The sequence below is a fragment of the Ailuropoda melanoleuca genome, chromosome 4 (genome assembly GCF_002007445.2).
Source record: "Ailuropoda melanoleuca isolate Jingjing chromosome 4, ASM200744v2, whole genome shotgun sequence".
Classification (NCBI taxonomy): Eukaryota; Metazoa; Chordata; class Mammalia; order Carnivora; family Ursidae; genus Ailuropoda; species Ailuropoda melanoleuca.
Genome location: NC_048221.1, coordinates 104,646,471 through 104,665,116, shown reverse-complemented (window position 1 = coordinate 104,665,116; position 18,646 = coordinate 104,646,471). Strand labels below are relative to the sequence as shown.

Here is an 18,646-nt window from a genome sequence, read left to right as displayed (position 1 = left end):
AAGGGTTCTTTATATACTTTGTATACAAGTGCCTTATCAGACATATGATTTGCAGATATTTTCCTTCAGTCTGTGGCTTGTCTTTTCACTTTCTTGATGGTGTTTGTTGAAGTATAAAAGTTTTAAATATTGACAATGTCCATTATTATTTTTTCTTTATTGCTTGTGTTTTTTGCGTCATATCTAATAAGCCTTGCCTAACCCAAAGTCACAAAGATTTACTTCTATGCTTTAAGAGCTTTATAAGTTTTAGCTCTTACATTTAGCTCTTACAGAATTCATTTTGAATTAATTTTTGTGCATCAGGAGATAAAGATCTAAATTCATCCTTTTGCAGATGGATATCTAACAGTCCCAGCATCATTTGTTGAAAAACTGATCCTTCCTCCGTTGAGCCGCCCTAATACCTTTGTTGAAAATAAGCTGACCATCAATATAAAGTCAATTGTCCACCACCATTTTGTTAAGCAGTGTTGGCCGCACTGGTGTAGTGGAGCGCTGGAGGCCAGAGTATGAAGTAGCCCCCTAAATTCCAAGACCACCTCTTTTGGTCCACTCTGAGGATGGTCCTCATTCATTTCCACTGTTGTTTCACTGCCCTCTATTTCCAAGGTTTATTTGCCTTTCAAGGTTCTAGATCACCAGATCCCTCTCTGTTCTTCCCCAATTTCCCTTACTCACCAGTGAAAACCACCCATTCCCATTCTGCCCCTTTTCAGAGTGCTCTTCTTCCCCCACTTCCCAGTGCAAATCATTTCTTCATCACATGGGCCTACATACTCCAGACTGGACCTAATGTTGGTTCAAGGTCCCATGTCACCACAATTAATATTTGCTAAAAATTGTAATTCCTGAAATAGTTCTTTCTTTTTCCCAAGTATACCCGAACCAACAGGTCTCTACTAGTCAATCAATGTTCAGATTCTTTTGAATTTAAGAGCACAGACTCTCGAGGCTAGACTAACTGGATTTCAGTCTTGGCTCAACCACTTATAAACTGTGTGCCTCAGTTTCTTCATGTATAAAATAGGGATATAACAGCCCTCACCTCATATGGTTGTCGTGAGGATTAAATCTGCTAATTCTTGGGAAGCGCTGAACATAGCACTTGGCATGTTATCAAGAGAGATGTAAGGTTCTGCTATTATTATTTGGGAAAACATCTGCCCATTTCCTATGTGTAAATATTCTCATGATATTCTTATCATGGTCTTTTCACAAAGGGACTATCAGAAGTCATCATCACTATTATCAAACACTGGGGAAAGGACACCATCTTTATATGGGCCATGGCCTGGCCATGTGGGCATACTGACCAGTAATATAAATCAGCGCATCCCAGGGAATCTTTCCTTCTTGACAATAAAGGTTGAGGTTCAGTAAAGCACACTCCCTGTCACTGTCATTAAATTCATAGCAGATATTCCAACCAAGAGGGCCAAACTTTTTTCTCTCCTAGAAGGGAAAATGAAAATGGTCTTATATAAAATTTGATAAAATTAACTTTGTATAAAATATTGAGAAATAAAAGGTTTCTGTTGAAGCTGGGCATCCTCATTCTGTAAAATCAGTTAAGATCATGAAGTCCAACTTCATCGAGGCTTTTGGTTTGGCTTTCAGCAAACATGGGCGGCATCTCTTCCTCTATTCCTGGCTCTTCTCCAGNTTCTTCCCCCACTTCCCAGTGCAAATCATTTCTTCATCACATGGGCCTACATATTCCAGACTGGACCTAATGTTGGTTCAAGGTCCCATGTCACCACAATTAATATTTGCTAAAAATTGTAATTCCTGAAATAGTTCTTTCTTTTTCCCAAGTATACCCGAACCAACAGGTCTCTACTAGTCAATCAATGTTCAGATTCTTTTGAATTTAAGAGCACAGACTCTCGAGGCTAGACTAACTGGATTTCAGTCTTGGCTCAACCACTTATAAACTGTGTGCCTCAGTTTCTTCATGTATAAAATAGGGATATAACAGCCCTCACCTCATATGGTTGTCGTGAGGATTAAATCTGCTAATTCTTGGGAAGCGCTGAACATAGCACTTGGCATGTTATCAAGAGAGATGTAAGGTTCTGCTATTATTATTTGGGAAAACATCTGCCCATTTCCTATGTGTAAATATTCTCATGATATTCTTATCATGGTCTTTTCACAAAGGGACTATCAGAAGTCATCATCACTATTATCAAACACTGGGGAAAGGACACCATCTTTATATGGGCCATGGCCTGGCCATGTGGGCATACTGACCAGTAATATAAATCAGCGCATCCCAGGGAATCTTTCCTTCTTGACAATAAAGGTTGAGGTTCAGTAAAGCACACTCCCTGTCACTGTCATTAAATTCATAGCAGATATTCCAACCAAGAGGGCCAAACTTTTTTCTCTCCTAGAAGGGAAAATGAAAATGGTCTTATATAAAATTTGATAAAATAAACTTTGTATAAAATATTGAGAAATAAAAGGTTTCTGTTGAAGCTGGGCATCCTCATTCTGTAAAATCAGTTAAGATCATGAAGTCCAACTTCATCGAGGCTTTTGGTTTGGCTTTCAGCAAACATGGGCGGCATCTCTTCCTCTATTCCTGGCTCTTCTCCAGAATTTCCAAAAGAAAATTTGACATTACTGGAAATATGATGGATCTGTGAAAAGGACATTTGTCCTTCATGGTAAAATAAAATATTTCCCCATCAAACTAGGCAAAAAAATACCAAAACAAAACAAAAAAAACACTGACGNATGGATCTGTGAAAAGGACATTTGTCCTTCATGGTAAAATAAAATATTTCCCCATCAAACTAGGCAAAAAAACCCAAACCAAAACAAAACAAAAAAAATACTGACACTCATCATCCATCTGGTGGCGAGAACTACTCTCTACTGTTCTAAGGAGTCTGTCCATCACCTAGGCTTTTCAGTCATGTCACGACGTGATTACATACTGACTTCTCTGCATGTCATTTTTTTTTTAACTGGTACACAGAGTCATAACCCTTGTTTCATGACTTCATATACTGAAGTCTTTCCCTTTCTTCATTATCTCCCTATCCCACCTTAATTTCTTAATTCCAAACTGATGATTATACCAGAGGTCTCACATTCCCTCCTCTTGATCTCAAAATTTCCCTAAGTCTTGAACCACCTCCCCATCTCAGCTGATTCTCTTTGTAAAACGGGGGCTTCACACCTGGAGCCCCTAGTCCCAGCCTCTCAGATCTCCTCTAGGACTTTGTTTACTTATTTATCTCATATCTTGCATCTTTAATCTTTGTTTTTTTCGTTACAGGTTCTTTCTCTAGAGACCATACACATTTGAAACCCAGGCAGCCAGTCTAATTAAGACATCATTCTAGAGACATGTAGTCGAAGAGTCAGAATTTAAGTGCAGGGTCACAGGATGGACACCAAATCACAGCAGTGAGCTTGGAGCAGAGGGAAGGAGAAGTAGTACTGAGTTGAAGGTCATCTTTCAGGGGACCTGGGGCTCCGGTCACAGGGAAGAGGCTTTTAAGGGTGGTGAGCCCACTCATATAGGAATACGCGAGAATGAAACTATTGCAAGAAAAATGATGGACTGATATTTATGTGCAAAGAAGGAATAATAAAAATAATCCTGAAATTATGGAGATATGGGACCACCGATTTCAGGAGTAGGGTCTGGAGGGAAGCAGATTTGGGACTGAGGCATAGCTAAGGAGATCAATTTTGTGCTTTTGAATTTGACCTCGTGCATTTATCCAGGTGATGGTGTCCCTTAGATCAGAGTAGAGCTGGGAGGCAAAGCTGTGAGCTGCTGAGGTGAGGGAAGTACAGACTAATCAGCCACTGGGGGAGAACTTGGCTTCAGACCCTGAATGGGGCCTCAGCACTTTACAATGCCACTTGGAAGCTTTCATGTAATTCCTACTTTTTAATTTATTTTTTAACATAATGCACTTTCTTGTTTCTACTAAAAAGCAAAAATTGAGTGTACCTGAATAATTGCATGGAAGAAACAAATGCCAAATATTATTTGTCTCCATTTTCTTCCAAGTATATTTTCTTCAAAAAACGAAGGTGTCATTTCAGTAAATGCTCGCCTGATATTTGCGCGTAAACCTTTTGGAGGCTCATTGGTTACCTGGATTCAGACACATACGTGGCAGAGAGGGCGATTTTATAGATTCTCATTATTTCGGAATAACACACATAGGCTGAAGCCATCGAGAGGATGTAGATAACTGATACCCATGGGGGCATTCCTGGCATGTGGGGGCCTGCTCTGTACCTTGCTCAGCCCCAGTCTCTGCAAAATTGGGCCTGGTGGGGTCTTTAGACCTACAGTGGGTGAACCATCTCCACAAGAACCTCAGACAATTTATTTTGGTGTCCATTTTTTCTAAATATGGGCCAGAAAGTACGTTCAGGCCTTCAGCATTGGATTTTCCATGCATCCCAACATATGACATCCTTTGATGACACGGGACAGGGAAGGAAGAGACATCTCCTGTTCCCTGAGTGAGAATTTGTATGCAGAGGCTTCCTGTATATTGGAGACTTCCAGCACTGAAATCCAGCAGCCGTACTACCTGCAGGCCTTCCTGTCTCTCACATGCTGAAACAGTCTCTTAATTCTGGGAGGGGTTCCATTCTCACTACTCTGCATCCTTGACATTTTCTTAAAGAGTTGAATGAGCAACAGACTAGGGTGCACAAGGATGGGAGTGGTTTGTGAAACTGTTCACCTGCGTGCTATCAGGTGAAGGGATACTGACCTCCTCTTCCCCACCTGGGCCACCCAGACTTTGACGTGGTCCTGCACGGAGCCTGGGCTGCCCAGACCCATTCGGGGAACACTCTGAGGCCAATCNGGGCCTCAGCACTTTACAATGCCACTTGGAAGCTTTCATGTAATTCCTACTTTTTAATTTATTTTTTAACATAATGCACTTTCTTGTTTCTACTAAAAAGCAAAAATTGAGTGTACCTGAATAATTGCATGGAAGAAACAAATGCCAAATATTATTTGTCTCCATTTTCTTCCAAGTATATTTTCTTCAAAAAACGAAGGTGTCATTTCAGTAAATGCTCGCCTGATATTTGCGCGTAAACCTTTTGGAGGCTCATTGGTTACCTGGATTCAGACACATACGTGGCAGAGAGGGCGATTTTATAGATTCTCATTATTTCGGAATAACACACATAGGCTGAAGCCATCGAGAGGATGTAGATAACTGATACCCATGGGGGCATTCCTGGCATGTGGGGGCCTGCTCTGTACCTTGCTCAGCCCCAGTCTCTGCAAAATTGGGCCTGGTGGGGTCTTTAGACCTACAGTGGGTGAACCATCTCCACAAGAACCTCAGACAATTTATTTTGGTGTCCATTTTTTCTAAATATGGGCCAGAAAGTACGTTCAGGCCTTCAGCATTGGATTTTCCATGCATCCCAACATATGACATCCCTTGATGACACGGGACAGGGAAGGAAGAGACAACTCCTGTTCCCTGAGTGAGAATTTGTATGCAGAGGCTTCCTGTATATTGGAGACTTCCAGCACTGAAATCCAGCAGCCGTACTACCTGCAGGCCTTCCTGTCTCTCACATGCTGAAACAGTCTCTTAATTCTGGGAGGGGTTCCATTCTCACTACTCTGCATCCTTGACATTTTCTTAAAGAGTTGAATGAGCAACAGACTAGGGTGCACAAGGATGGGAGTGGTTTGTGAAACTGTTCACCTGCGTGCTATCAGGTGAAGGGATACTGACCTCCTCTTCCCCACCTGGGCCACCCAGACTTTGACGTGGTCCTGCACGGAGCCTGGGCTGCCCAGACCCATTCGGGGAACACTCTGAGGCCAATCGGTTTTGCACCATTCCAACCATCTGCATACATTACCTTGACAGAATTTTGAAGAACTGTAACAGGAAATGTACTACTAGGCATGGAACTTAAAAAGAGTCGAAAAGTGTCCTTGATAGTAATAGCTGTTTAAAACAAAGAGAAGACAACAGAAAAGGAAAATGCTTAACTTAAAATAATACTTTTACATAACAAATATTTATTATGGGATAGCAAAAAAAAAAAAAAAACCGCTGTGAGGTCTGTTTAAAGACTAGTTTTTTTTTTAAGTCTTTTATGTTGTAAAATATTCTACAATGGAGGTAGGAGGAATTTTTATAGAAACTCTTGATACATGAAAGTTTGGCAATCTAGACACTGGCGCATCTGAGTAAAAAAATAAGGACACATTAATTTTCAGTACTTGGAAGTGTTAAGGGCCTTCCCTCTGAGATGGGGAAAATATTCAATTAAAAAATAGGGTGGTTACTGCCAGTGTTCATGAAGTGTTTTGTTTTGTTTTATTTTTAAACAATTCAATGTATGGCAAATTGCATGAAAATGGTCAGAAAGCCCTACGGAGAAGAAAGGGATTTCTCCACTCTGCAGAGCAGTTGCAAAGGGAACTGAGGGAGCAGAGGGTATGGACAGACTTCATAAATAGAATGAAGAAGTTANGTTGCAAAGGGAACTGAGGGAGCAGAGGGTATGGACAGACTTCATAAATAGAATGAAGAAGTTAAGTCAATATGCTTACTTTGTGAGTTGTGCACAGAAAACCTAAGAAAATGAATTCTCTTCTGGGTTTGAAAGGCTGAAGCAAAGTGGGGGAAAGTGTTGTTCCCATTATAGGAAGATGCAGTCGTCATCCAAGGATGACTGTCGTGGTGCTGGTTTTTAAGTACATATTATGGTGTTTCTCCAACATTCCAGGCCTGCTCCCTCCCTAGGGTCTTTGCATTGGCTGTTCCTTCTGCCTGGAATGCTCTTCCTTTAGATTCCCTCACCTTCTTCAAGTCTTGGTCAAATGTTACCTTCTCAACGAGGTTTACCCAGATCACACTGTTTAAACTGCTATCCACTCTTCCTCCCCATCACCCCCACCCGCCGCCCATGTCATCCTGACCTTCTGATCCTCCTTACTCTATTTTTTCCCAAAGCACTAGCCACATTCTATCATACCATATAAATACTTATTTATTATATGGTTTAATTATTGTTCGTCTCCCCTCACTAACATTTAAGTTTGAGGAGGGCAGATAACTATGGTTGTTTTGTTCACTGTCCTACCTTAAACATCTAGAACAGTGCATAGTACATGGTAGGTTCCCAAATATTTACTGAACGAATGACTGCAGACTAAAGCTGAATTTATGACATAATTCCTGTCAAAACCAGCTAGATCCTGTATTTCCCTATTAACTACCTGCCCCGCCCCCCAGTCCCTTTCCTCCAGGTGGGCTTGCAGTTTTGAAGGCCACAGCCTGCTGCAGCCTCCTTTGCCTGATGAAGCGATATAGCTATTGTTCCTCTTTATCCTAAACTCGGTCTTTGCTTCGCTATTTCGGCTCTGAAGCACTGAGGTGGGTTTTCTACAACATGGCTGGGGGCACATATGCGGGTTAGTTAGTTGGCACAGGAGTCGCAGAGAATAAGAAGTGGTGAAACACGACCCTAGGGGGATTGGTGGCAATTTGAATCCGGGAATCTCCTCTCATTCTGTAGTGAAAGATTTAACTTCCTTTCTTTGTCCTAAGTCCATTTTTCTATTTCTTTAAGCGTGCGTGTATGTAATCTATTTTGAATTCAAATGGCTTCCATAGAAAGGAACATGAAACAGAAATGATCCAGTGGATCACACCCACAACTTGGAGTCTGAAGATCTTTTTTCAAGTCTGGATTGTGTAATTTAACTAAAACTCTCTAGGTCTCAAATTCCTCCTCTTTAATATGGGGAAACGTAATTCCTACAATAAAAAATTATTATAAAAATTGGGTTCAACAAAGAAAGGCTCCATAAAAGGTATTATTATGCAAATGCTATGTGTTCAACATACTTGGATCTGTGAAGGTTTTAATTAGTTCTTCCATTGCCAACATCCAAGAAACAGCAAGATGACAGTTTTGCAAAAATACCCAGTTTCCTGATTTCATTGCCTCTTTGATCATTCTTTCAGCAATGGGTCCTTGTCCTTGCCCCAGTGAAATTGATTGCACCCTGAATTCCACAACAACAAAAAATGTTGTTTTATGTTATTTATAAGCAATGAGACTATGAAGAAATGTAAATATAGTAGACTCCTAATATATGCACCTATTTCAAATCCTCATGTTAAGATATGCAAATGTTTATTTTCTTTTTTTAAAAACATTTTCTACTATAACACACATATAGAAAAGTCCAAAAAACCAAATATATAGCTCTATGAATGATCATAAATGAACACCTGTGGTTGAGAATGAAGTTTGCCAACACCCCAGAGACATCTCTCTTATGCCCCTTTCTATTCCAATGACTTTTCCTTCCTCCTTCCCAAAGGGACTGATTTCCAATACTATAGATCAGTTTTTAAAAACTTAAAAAAATTTGAAGTCTCACATCCATATAGAGTAAGTACATAAATCATTAGTGTATGGCTTAATGAAGTCTCCCAAAGTGAATGTACACTTGTACTACCACACAGGACACATAAAAGAGAGGATTACAAGCACCCTCCCAATCAATAGACTTCTTCATTCTCAAAGGTAAAAACTATTTTGAATTCTAATACCATAGATTAATTTTACTAGTTGTTATAGTTTATATAAATGGATTAATGTAGTATATATATTTTCTGTATTTGGTCTGTTTCAATCAACATTATTTTTTAAGTTTATTTTTTAAAGGATTTTTTTATTTTATTTATTTATTTGACAGAGAGAGAGAGAGAAGGAATGCACACAAGTAGGCAGAGTGAGAGGGAGCAGGATTTTGCCTAGGATTTTGTGGTCCTCCACACGAGATTCACATCTTCTTCTGGCAAGCAGCTAGAGATACTAGTAATCAGGGGTCACCATAATTTCCTCCTAAGTATATTTCTTACCTGGCCTTATTCCTTTTGATGAATCTCCCTGGAGTGCCAAACCAAAGTAAGGGAGGTGGTTTACCAGTTTCTTCTACTATTCAGGTGGCTCTGGGCTCCAATTTTGTCCCCTTTGTCCCTTTAATCAATGAAAAGTTTTGCTCAGCTTCTCAGCTCTTTGCCTCCTCTTCTGATGCCTCTCTGTGAGTGCAGGACTTATTGTACTGGGTTTTCNTGTGAGTGCAGGACTTATTGTACTGGGTTTTCTTCGTCTCTTGACTATTCCTTACTATTTTATTCATTCTCCAAAGCTTCAAGCACTTTTAAAAATATATTTTGTTCAAAATTTTGTGGTCCTCCACACGAGATTCACATCTTCTTCTGGCAAGCAGCTAGAGATACTAGTAATCAGGGGTCACCATAATTTCCTCCTAAGTATATTTCTTACCTGACCTTATTCCTTTTGATGAATCTCCCTGGAGTGCCAAACCAAAGTAAGGGAGGTGGTTTACCAGTTTCTTCTACTATTCAGGTGGCTCTGGGCTCCAATTTTGTCCCCTTTGTCCCTTTAATCAATGAAAAGTTTTGCTCAGCTTTTCAGCTCTTTGCCTCCTCTTCTGATGCTCTCTGTGAGTGCAGGACTTATTGTACTGGGTTTTCTTCGTCTCTTGACTATTCCTTACTATTTTATTCATTCTCCAAAGCTTCAAGCACCTTTAAAAATATATTTTGTTCAAGGTTTCTAGTTGTTCTTAGTGGGAATATTGGTCTGAGTTCTTAGTCTGACATTTCTGGACCAGAAATCCTTAAATATTCATAAATTTACAGCTAAGTGCCTCATTACTATACTTTACTGGTTTTTTTATATATAATATTTTTTTAAATGTACTTCTACTTATTGGAAAATTACCCTTATGATTTCCCTTTAATAGAGGAATTGTTCAAAAGGGCATTTTTGGTTTTCTGAATATTAAAAAATTAACTTTTAAGATGGATTTTTAATATTAATTGTGTCAGGGATTAAGTTTATTGTATTTTTGAAATATGTCTTAGCCCATGGTTAATTTTTATTTTTTATTTTATTTTATTTTATTATATTATGTTAATCACCATACAGTACATCCCCAGATTCCGATGTAAAGTTTGATGCTTCATTAGTTGCGTATAACACCCAGTGCACCATGCAATACGTGCCCTCCTTACTACCCATCACCAGTCTATCCCATTCCCCCACCCCCTCCCCTCTGAAGTCTTCAGTTTGTTTCTCATAGTCCATAGTCTCTCATGTTTCATTCCCCCTTCTGATTACCCCCCTTTTCTTTATCCCTTTCTTCCCCTACCGATCATCCTAGTTCTTATGTTCCATAGATGAGAGAAATCATATGATAATTGTCTTTCTCTGCTTGACTTATTTCACTTAGCATTATCTCCTCCAGTGCCGTCCATGTTGCAGCAAATGTTGAGAATTCGTTCTTTCTGATAGCTGAGTAATATTCCATTGTATATATGGACCACAGCTTCTTAATCCAGTCATCTGTTGAAGGGCATCTCGGCTCCTTCCATGATTTGGCTATTGTGGACAATGCAGCTATGAACATTGGGGTGCATATGGCCCTTCTCTTTACTACGTCTGTATCTTTGGGGTAAACACCCAGTAGTGCAATGGCTGGGTCATAGGGTAGTTCAATTTTTAACTTTTTAAGGGACCTCCACACTGTTTTCCAGAGTGGCTGTACCAACTTGCATTCCCACCAACAATGTAGGAGGGATCCCCTTTCTCCACATCCTCTCCAACAATTGTTGTTTCTTGCCTTGTCTATCTTTGCCATTCTAACTGGCGTAAGGTGGTATCTCAGTGTGGTTTTGATTTGAATTTCCCTGATGGCTAATGATTTTGAACATTTTTTCATGTGTCTGTTAGCCATTTGTATGTCTTCATTGGAAAAGTGTCTGTTCATATCTTCTGCCCATTTTATGATTTGTTTATTTGTTTCTCGTGTATTGAGTTTGAGAAGTTCTTTGTAGATCTTGGATACCAGTCCTTTATCTGTGGTGTCCTTTGCAAATATATTCTCCCATTCCGTGGGCTGTCTCTTAGTTTTTTTGACTGTTTCCTTGGCTGTGCAGAAGCTCTTTATCCTGATAAAGTCGCATAAGTTCATTTTATCTTTTATTTCTCTTGCCTTTGGAGATGTGTCATGAAAAAGGTTGCTCTGGCCGAAGTTGTTGCCTATGTTCTCCTCTAGAATTTTGATGGATTCCTGTCTCACACTGAGGTCTTTCATCCATTTGGAGTTTATTTTTGTGTATGGTGTGANTTGTGTATGGTGTGAGAGAGTGGTCAAGTTTCATTCTTTTGCATGTAGCTGTCCAATTTTCCCAGCACCATTTATTGAAGAGACTGTCTTTTTTCCACCGGAAGTTTTTTCCTGCTTTATCAAAGATTAGTTGCCCAAAGAGCCGAGGGTCCATTTCTGGGTTCTCTATTCTGTTCCATTGGTCCAAGCACATGGTTAATTTTTAAATGCTCCGTGTGTACTTGAAGAACTTGCATCTGTTCTATGCATTGAGTGTAAAGATCAAAGGTCATTAATTTCACTGTTAAATTTATTGTCTGAATATTTTATATTCTTAGCAGTTCTGGGACGTTTTTTGTTCTTCATAATAGTTTCTATTAGAGATGTATTAAAATTTTCCACATTAATGTTAATTTATCAATTTCTCTATCTCATTTTCTCTAGTTTTTGCTTTATAGATTTCAAGCTTTGTTAGTTATGTACAATTGTACAATAGGAGTTTTTTGTTTGTAGGTTTTTTTTATATATCATAGAGTTGCCCTCTTTAACCCTAATCTTAATTTTTGCCCCCAACTCTATTTTGTGATATACATTGGAACTATTAATGCTTTCTTGTGGTTAGCATTTGCATAGTATCTCTTTATTTTCTACTTTCGTATGTTGTCTTTGTATTGTTCATGCATTTTCTAAGTAGCATATAGCTGAATGTTTTTAAAATCCAATTTTGTCATATTTATCTTTTCACAGGTAAGATTTTTATACTTATTTAGGTATTTGGATCGATTTCTCTATTTTGGTTTAACTTTTGGTTGACTATACTTTATCTTTGAATTTATTTTTCTTCTTCTTTCCTATCTGTTGGATTAGAATATTGCACTACATATTCTTTTGTTCCTCTGCTGGCTTGGATGCTATAAATTATTTATTATTATTTATTATTCTGGTTTTCCCTTAAAATTTCAACATGTCTACTCAAACACAAATTTTCCTAAGGCCAACAGAGTTATTCTGTACTTCTTTTTTCTTCTTGAATACATCAAGAACTTAGCACATATTAACTACCTATTAACATTTCTCCCCATTTTCCGATTATCTTGAATTCTTTTATGTTTAATACTTACTATGAAATATTTGAGCCATACAAAAGCTATAAGGTTAATATAGTGAATATTCATGTACCCGCAACCCAGCTTAGGAAATAAAACACTGTCTACATGATCTGAACCTGCGGCGTACTCCTCCTTGCTCACTTCTGTCTCATTCCCCAGCCTTCACTTCCCAAGGTCACTGCTATCTTGGATTTATTGTAAGTTCCCTACCTTCTTTATACTGTAATTGTTTCCACCTTACTGACTGCAAATTTTGGGACTTCTCAGCCTCCATAATCATGTAAGCAAATTTCATATATATATAATAATTATATGTTATAATTATATATGTATATAATATATATTATAGGACATTTTCTTTCTCTCTTTCTCTCTCTCTCTTCCTCCCTCCCTCCCTCCTTTCCTTTCCTTCCTTCCTTCCCTCCCTCCCTCTCTCCCCCCCCCTCCGTCCCTCTCTTTCCTTCCTTCCTTCCTTCCTTCCTTCCTTCCTTCCTTCCTTCCTTCCTTCCAAAATTGGGTCTGTTTCTCTGGAGAAGGCTGACTAGTGCAGACTATGAACTTCAAATGAAAAGACAGGACCCATCATCTTATAATCCCCCGACCAGGGAAAAGGCCAGACCAGCCATTCCATGGAGGGCCCTGTCAGGTGTCAAGGCTGGAAATTACCTTGTACATATGAGACCCCTACTCTCCCCTGCCAACTTGTGGTCTTGTGCACTTCCCTACCTATCTGAACACCATTTTGGGGAGGACTGGGGGAAAAAGGAGAAGTCAGGAAGACTGACCTTTTTTGAGAAAGAAACCAAATCAACTTACCCTGGAGACATTTAAATCAAAAGAAAATAAGTAATGTACATGTGCAAATTTAAACTTCCCCCTGCCCCTATTATTCAGCAGGATAGATGAGACTGATAATACAACATAAGGAGCTCTGGAATTTTTCGCACATTTCATACGGAGTAAACTAGTCCTTTTACAGTTACATTAAAAGCATGTCTTAAATAACAAATAAGTTTTAATCACTATTCCACTAACTTATTATACATTTTGGACAATCTTCCCTTTGTTAGAATGAAGTTTACATCTGCTTTTATTATTTTTGACCCCATTTTAACAACAGACATAGCTAAATATTAATGTATCTTAATATATTTAGTAAGGGATACCTAAATGTAGGCATTCACACTCCACAGAGGGAAGAAAAAGGGCAAATTTTAACAAGGAGATGTTCATATGAATTATAAAAATGGCACAATGTGACCTTACCGTTCTGAATACCCGCTCTCCCGGGCAAACCTCTGGAATGCGCCCATAGGATCCGAGCCTGTGCTTAAGATAAATACCAGGGGAGTGTTATATGACATGTCTTGGTACAGAGTGGGCAGGTCCACAGGTGGTGTCTCTATAAAGCGTTTTCCAAGATTTTCTATTACAAAGTCTGTAAGAGCGAAAACCACCTGAAAGTTGAAAACAAAAATATTTTTAAAATAGTATGTTGGATGAGGATCCTTCATAATTCTATCTTATTTCTCCCCGTCAACTTCTCAGAGCGGGTGCCCTGTTGTTCTGCACTCATTCTCTCCTGATTAGGTATCCTTCTTCCTACTGGATTTATGCACCACGTGACTGCCGGCAGCCATGGTTCCTATGACCTCACGGAGCAAGCTGACTATTGGATGACAGGAAAGTCCCTTGTCATTCCATCCATCTCCAGACCTGCTGTTGCCCCATCCTAGCCTCCTTCTGTCCCATCCTTCTCGCATTCTCGTGGACTTTACTTTCAGTCCTTCCCTTGTCTCTTTCTGCACTATTGACTCCCCCCCACCAGATCTTCTTATCATCATACAGTTGGGTTCTACTGTCTCCTATTCTTAAAACCAAAACAAAGCCTTCCCTTGATTGCTGCTCCCTTCCCAGCTATTTCCTTTCTTTGCTTCCCTTCGTAAGCCAGCTTCTCAGAACTGACACCATATATTGTCTCCCTATCTTCCTCTCTCATTTTACTCATCAGCCTCTTCTGACCTTTCTTGGGAACCAGCCTCAGCCCTGATGATCATAACCCTGTCTGACCACTTCCTACACTGATGTGTTTCCTTTACAGATCCTATCCTAAACTGCTTACCCCATTCCTGCTCTTGCAGACACTCTCCCTCTCTAGCCCACATGGAGCCTTTGTGTGAGATGGGAAAAGGTGTCCCTTTGTCAAGATACTTGTGCCAGAAAGCTATAATGATAAATATACAACCAAAGCTACAGTATCTACAATGCAAATGACTCCCTTAAGGGTTGTGCAGTGCACATCTACCACAACTGTGAGCAGCAGCCCTGTTTTAACATTTGTCCTCCATTAGGCATTGACATCACCTTGTCCAAACAATTCTTGCATGTTTTTTGTTGTTCTTGTTGTTGGGACGGGACATCTCAACTTAATTCAGGGCTATGGCCTTGGATTACATCCTTCTGTGGCCAGTCTGGGAAAAGATGTTTACATGCCTGCCCACTTAAATGAGGATATATTGTGGTACTGACTATAACGGTGGCATGGGCTAAAAGGGACAGCCCTGCAACAGGGCCAAGGGGGTTTTGAGCTTAGTTTTAGCTATGTCATTGTGTGACTAAATACAATTTCAACATCAGTTTCTTCATTATTATTTTTAAAAATATTTTTGATAGTATGACCTATTTATTTGCTTTTTACTTTGACAAAAAAGTGCTTAGAGTTTACAGAAAATAACAATATACAAAGCACCAATAATTTATTTCTTGGGGCTGTTATGTAAATATAAAAGTGGTAACACACTCATGAAAGGTTTTTGAACTCAAAACGTTGGAGAAATATTTCTTTTGTAAACAGGACAAACTGCCATAAATATTATATAGAGATACAGGTTTCGGTGGCTTTATTAATGAAAGATCACAAACTATTGGTTATATGTGCAATTTCTCGTGTATGAACTGATTTTATGAAGCATTTCAAATATGCAGAAAAATAAATTTGCACAAAATACCCTTAGTAGGCTCAAGTCTATCTAATATATATCCAGAAATGCATATTTCCAAGAATATGGTTAAGTACATAAAATACAGAAAGGAAATGCAGCAGTTACAGCTATAGAGTGGAAGTTTCCTGTGGAATTAGCAGGTAGTTTCCTGTGTTTTGATTTGGCTGTTTGTCCCTCCAGTGATAAGATTCATGATTCCCAGGGGGAGGAAGAGGTAATACAATAGAACTGAGTATAAGGGGCGCCTGGGTGGCTCCGTCAGTTAAGCTTCTGCCTTCACCTCAGGTCATGATCCCAGGGTCCTGGGATCCACCCAACAACACTCCCCCCAACCTCACCTAGCAGCGGAGTCGTCTTCTCCCTCTCCCTCTGTCCCTTCCCCAGCCTCAGGCTCTCTCTCTCATAAATAAAATCTTTAAAAAAACTAAAAACAAGAACAACAGAACTGAGTATGTGCACATGCCAGCTAACTGTGTGCCTCACCACCATTGTGAAATGGTCCTCCTCACTTTCATACTAAGTGGCTAGAAGTTCTCTGCTGTTTCCAATGGTGCATTGAAGATCTCGTCCATATAAAAGATAATGTTAACAACTGCTATCTTATTCCAAATCCAAGAGGCTTCTTGGCTTCTAGTTATTCTAGTCAGTGTGAGTAAAGCAAGCTAGCTTCCTGATGAGCACCACTGACGTAGTGGCCGGAATAGACCCCTGCCCCCCCCCACCCAAGGCTCAGAGCACAGCTAAGCTGGGAGGCGTGTGGAAGATTTCCTGCCCTGCCTTTCTTATCAGTTGCTCAGTTCCAGCTTCTGTGCACTCTGTATCCACACTGTCCTCGCTTTCAGAGTCATCATCATCCACGGAAGTCTTGTTCTCCTGCAGCTATCTTAACCCGGAAGTGATTTTGGGGTCTTCTCTAGGTGCTTCCTGTGCTATGCTCCTGAAGTTTCCTAGGTAGTGTCCACTGACCTGCTTGCTCCTCGGGTTTCTTCCATATCACAGGCTGCAATGGATCCACTTCTGTGACCCTTCTGGAATTCTGCTGTTTTATTCTCAAGATTTTTATCTCAATCCTGCAAGAATGTACGTGGAAATGCTTCCAATTCCCCACATCCATGATCTAGGGAGTTAGGCATTTCTTCAAGACCACCCTCTGAAAATCCCATGTCTGGCTGCAGGATCAGAGACTCCGTAGTCTCTTTCCTCTTTATCACCAAGTCCTTTGCTAGGAGCTCCTCTCACTTTCTGGAGTTTCCCAAATCTGACATATGTGGCTCCATTATGTCTTGCTTTGAACTGTTCTGGCCTGCTGCTTGATCTTTGACAGTATCTGGCTGAGGTCTTCAGAGCATTTTTTAGTTCATCTTCCCTATCAGAATCCATATGGAATTTCTGAATTTACGTGAATACTTTTTTGAAGGTACTGATGGGCTGATAGCGCACAAATTCACTCTTGAGAGACCCCTGTCTTTGAGAATTCCCTGCCTGTTGCTTTCATTGTGCCGAGAAGGTAAGCTTTAAACATTTGGGAATAATGACCCCTTGTTCATCCTTCCTGAGTGGCCAAACCTCATCTAAGCTATAGTGTATTAGATGAAGGGTAAAGACCCAGGGTGGCTGCGACATTGTGTGTTATATTCGAATACAAGTACTCACACTTCTCATCACACCCAAGTTTTTTTTTTTTTAATTGAATTGTGGTAAAATACATATAACAAAAAATTTAGCATCTTAACCATTTTAAGCATGTAGTTCATAAGTAAAATTGCATTCTTATAATTGGTGTTTCTCAACTTGGGAAAGCCGTGCGACTGTTGCTCCGAAAAGATTTCATCTTGGGTGACTGTCTACACTGTGGTTTTCAACAGAGAGAAAACCTGGCTCTCAAAGAGGCTGCCACCTTCCCAAGGTGGAGGAAGCCTGGACTGAAACACCAGGTCTGTTAAGGTTAGGGTTCTGAGTAGATTCAGCCTTGGGAATCAACAATGCTGCATGTGATGTGTCTTTATATCCTCATTTGTCTGCTTTGAGAATGATCGTTTCTCCTTATATGTGTTTAATCACATTAAAGGGAGGGGTTCACAAAATATGGTTTCATCATCATCTGGGAAACTGGTAGAAATGCAGATTTTTAGCCTGTTGCCCAGACCTGCTGAATCAGAAACTCTGGGAGGTGGGCCCAGGTCTCTGTGCTGTAGCAAGCCCTCTAGATGATTCTGATGCACACCAAAGTTTGAGAACAGTGGTATACAGGACTTTTCTTAGCTTCGGTATGGTGATGAATTATTCTGTATCAGGCAATCTTTATTCACCTCTGATCTAAGTGATAATTTCTTTTTTTTTCTTTCTAGTTCAAATTTCTAATAACCTTGTCCTGAGAACTACTGATAGGACTGATGCCAAAGAAAGAATTGTTGGAATGATAGGCATTCTACTTCCTATAGCAGTTCTAATGACTCCTACTACCTGGTTTACTTAGAGGTTTTTAATTTAATTCAGTTTTAATTAATTTTTTTTAAGTAGGCTCCAGGACCAGCATGGAGCCCAATGCAGGGCTTGAACTCACAACCCTTAGATCAAGACCCAAGATGAGATTATAAGTCAGGCGTGCAACCAACTGAGCCACCCAGGCACCCCTACTTAGAGTTTTTTGAAATGAAGTTTCATCAGCAGGTCCAAACATGCTATTTCTGAAGGTGCCTGAATTTTACACAAGATTTTGCAGTATTTCACACAAGCCACTGTGTTGGAACATCCTCTTTCTCCCAAAGAAGTAATTGACTCTACCATTTAGAAACACTGGATACCCAATGGGCTCTGCTTATGAACAGACCTGGGAACAACAGTCTCTCATTGCACAGATCTTATCTCTGGTCTTGTTCTTGTTCTAAGGCTTTCTCAAACTCTCTTTTTCTCTGGGTAGGGGCTCCAGATCTTTAGAACTTGGATTTTTTTAAAGATTTTATTTATTTATTTGACAGAGATAGAGACAGCCAGCGAGAGAGGGAACACAAGCAGGGGGAGTGGGAGAGAAAGAAGCAGGCTCATAGCGGAGGAGCCTGATATGGGGCTCGATCCCATAACGCCAGGATCACGCCCTGAGCCGAAGGCAGACGCTTAACTGCTGTGCCACCCAGGCGCCCCTAGAACTTGGATTCTTTACTCTGGAACCCCAATTTCTTTAGCAAGTCATTCCCTGGAATCAGTACCAGGGTAAGGGTTGTTCCCAAATGCCTTGATCAGTGTATCTGTTTGAGAGAATGTTGGTATAACATTGTCATGCTTGGATCTTCTCTTCAGGGTGATTTTGTTGGTGGTCTTGACTGATTCAGGTCCCCGTCCTCTTTAGAGTG

General features: G+C 40.0%; 1 protein-coding gene and 1 long non-coding RNA gene across 4 annotated transcripts in view; one reads left to right on the top strand and one right to left on the bottom strand.

Annotated features, from left to right (window-relative positions):
• Positions 1–18,646, bottom strand: part of DNAH6 (dynein axonemal heavy chain 6) — a 207,358-nt gene that overhangs the window by 25,570 nt on the left and 163,142 nt on the right. The window contains 5 exon segments of the mRNA XM_034659452.1: positions 2,257–2,395; positions 4,973–5,119; positions 5,884–5,972; positions 7,884–8,044; positions 13,561–13,751. Coding sequence (XP_034515343.1) covers positions 2,257–2,395; positions 4,973–5,119; positions 5,884–5,972; positions 7,884–8,044; positions 13,561–13,751 — 727 coding nt within the window.
• Positions 1–18,646, top strand: part of LOC117802000 — a 68,237-nt gene that overhangs the window by 26,767 nt on the left and 22,824 nt on the right. The gene's annotated exons all lie outside the window — the stretch shown is intronic.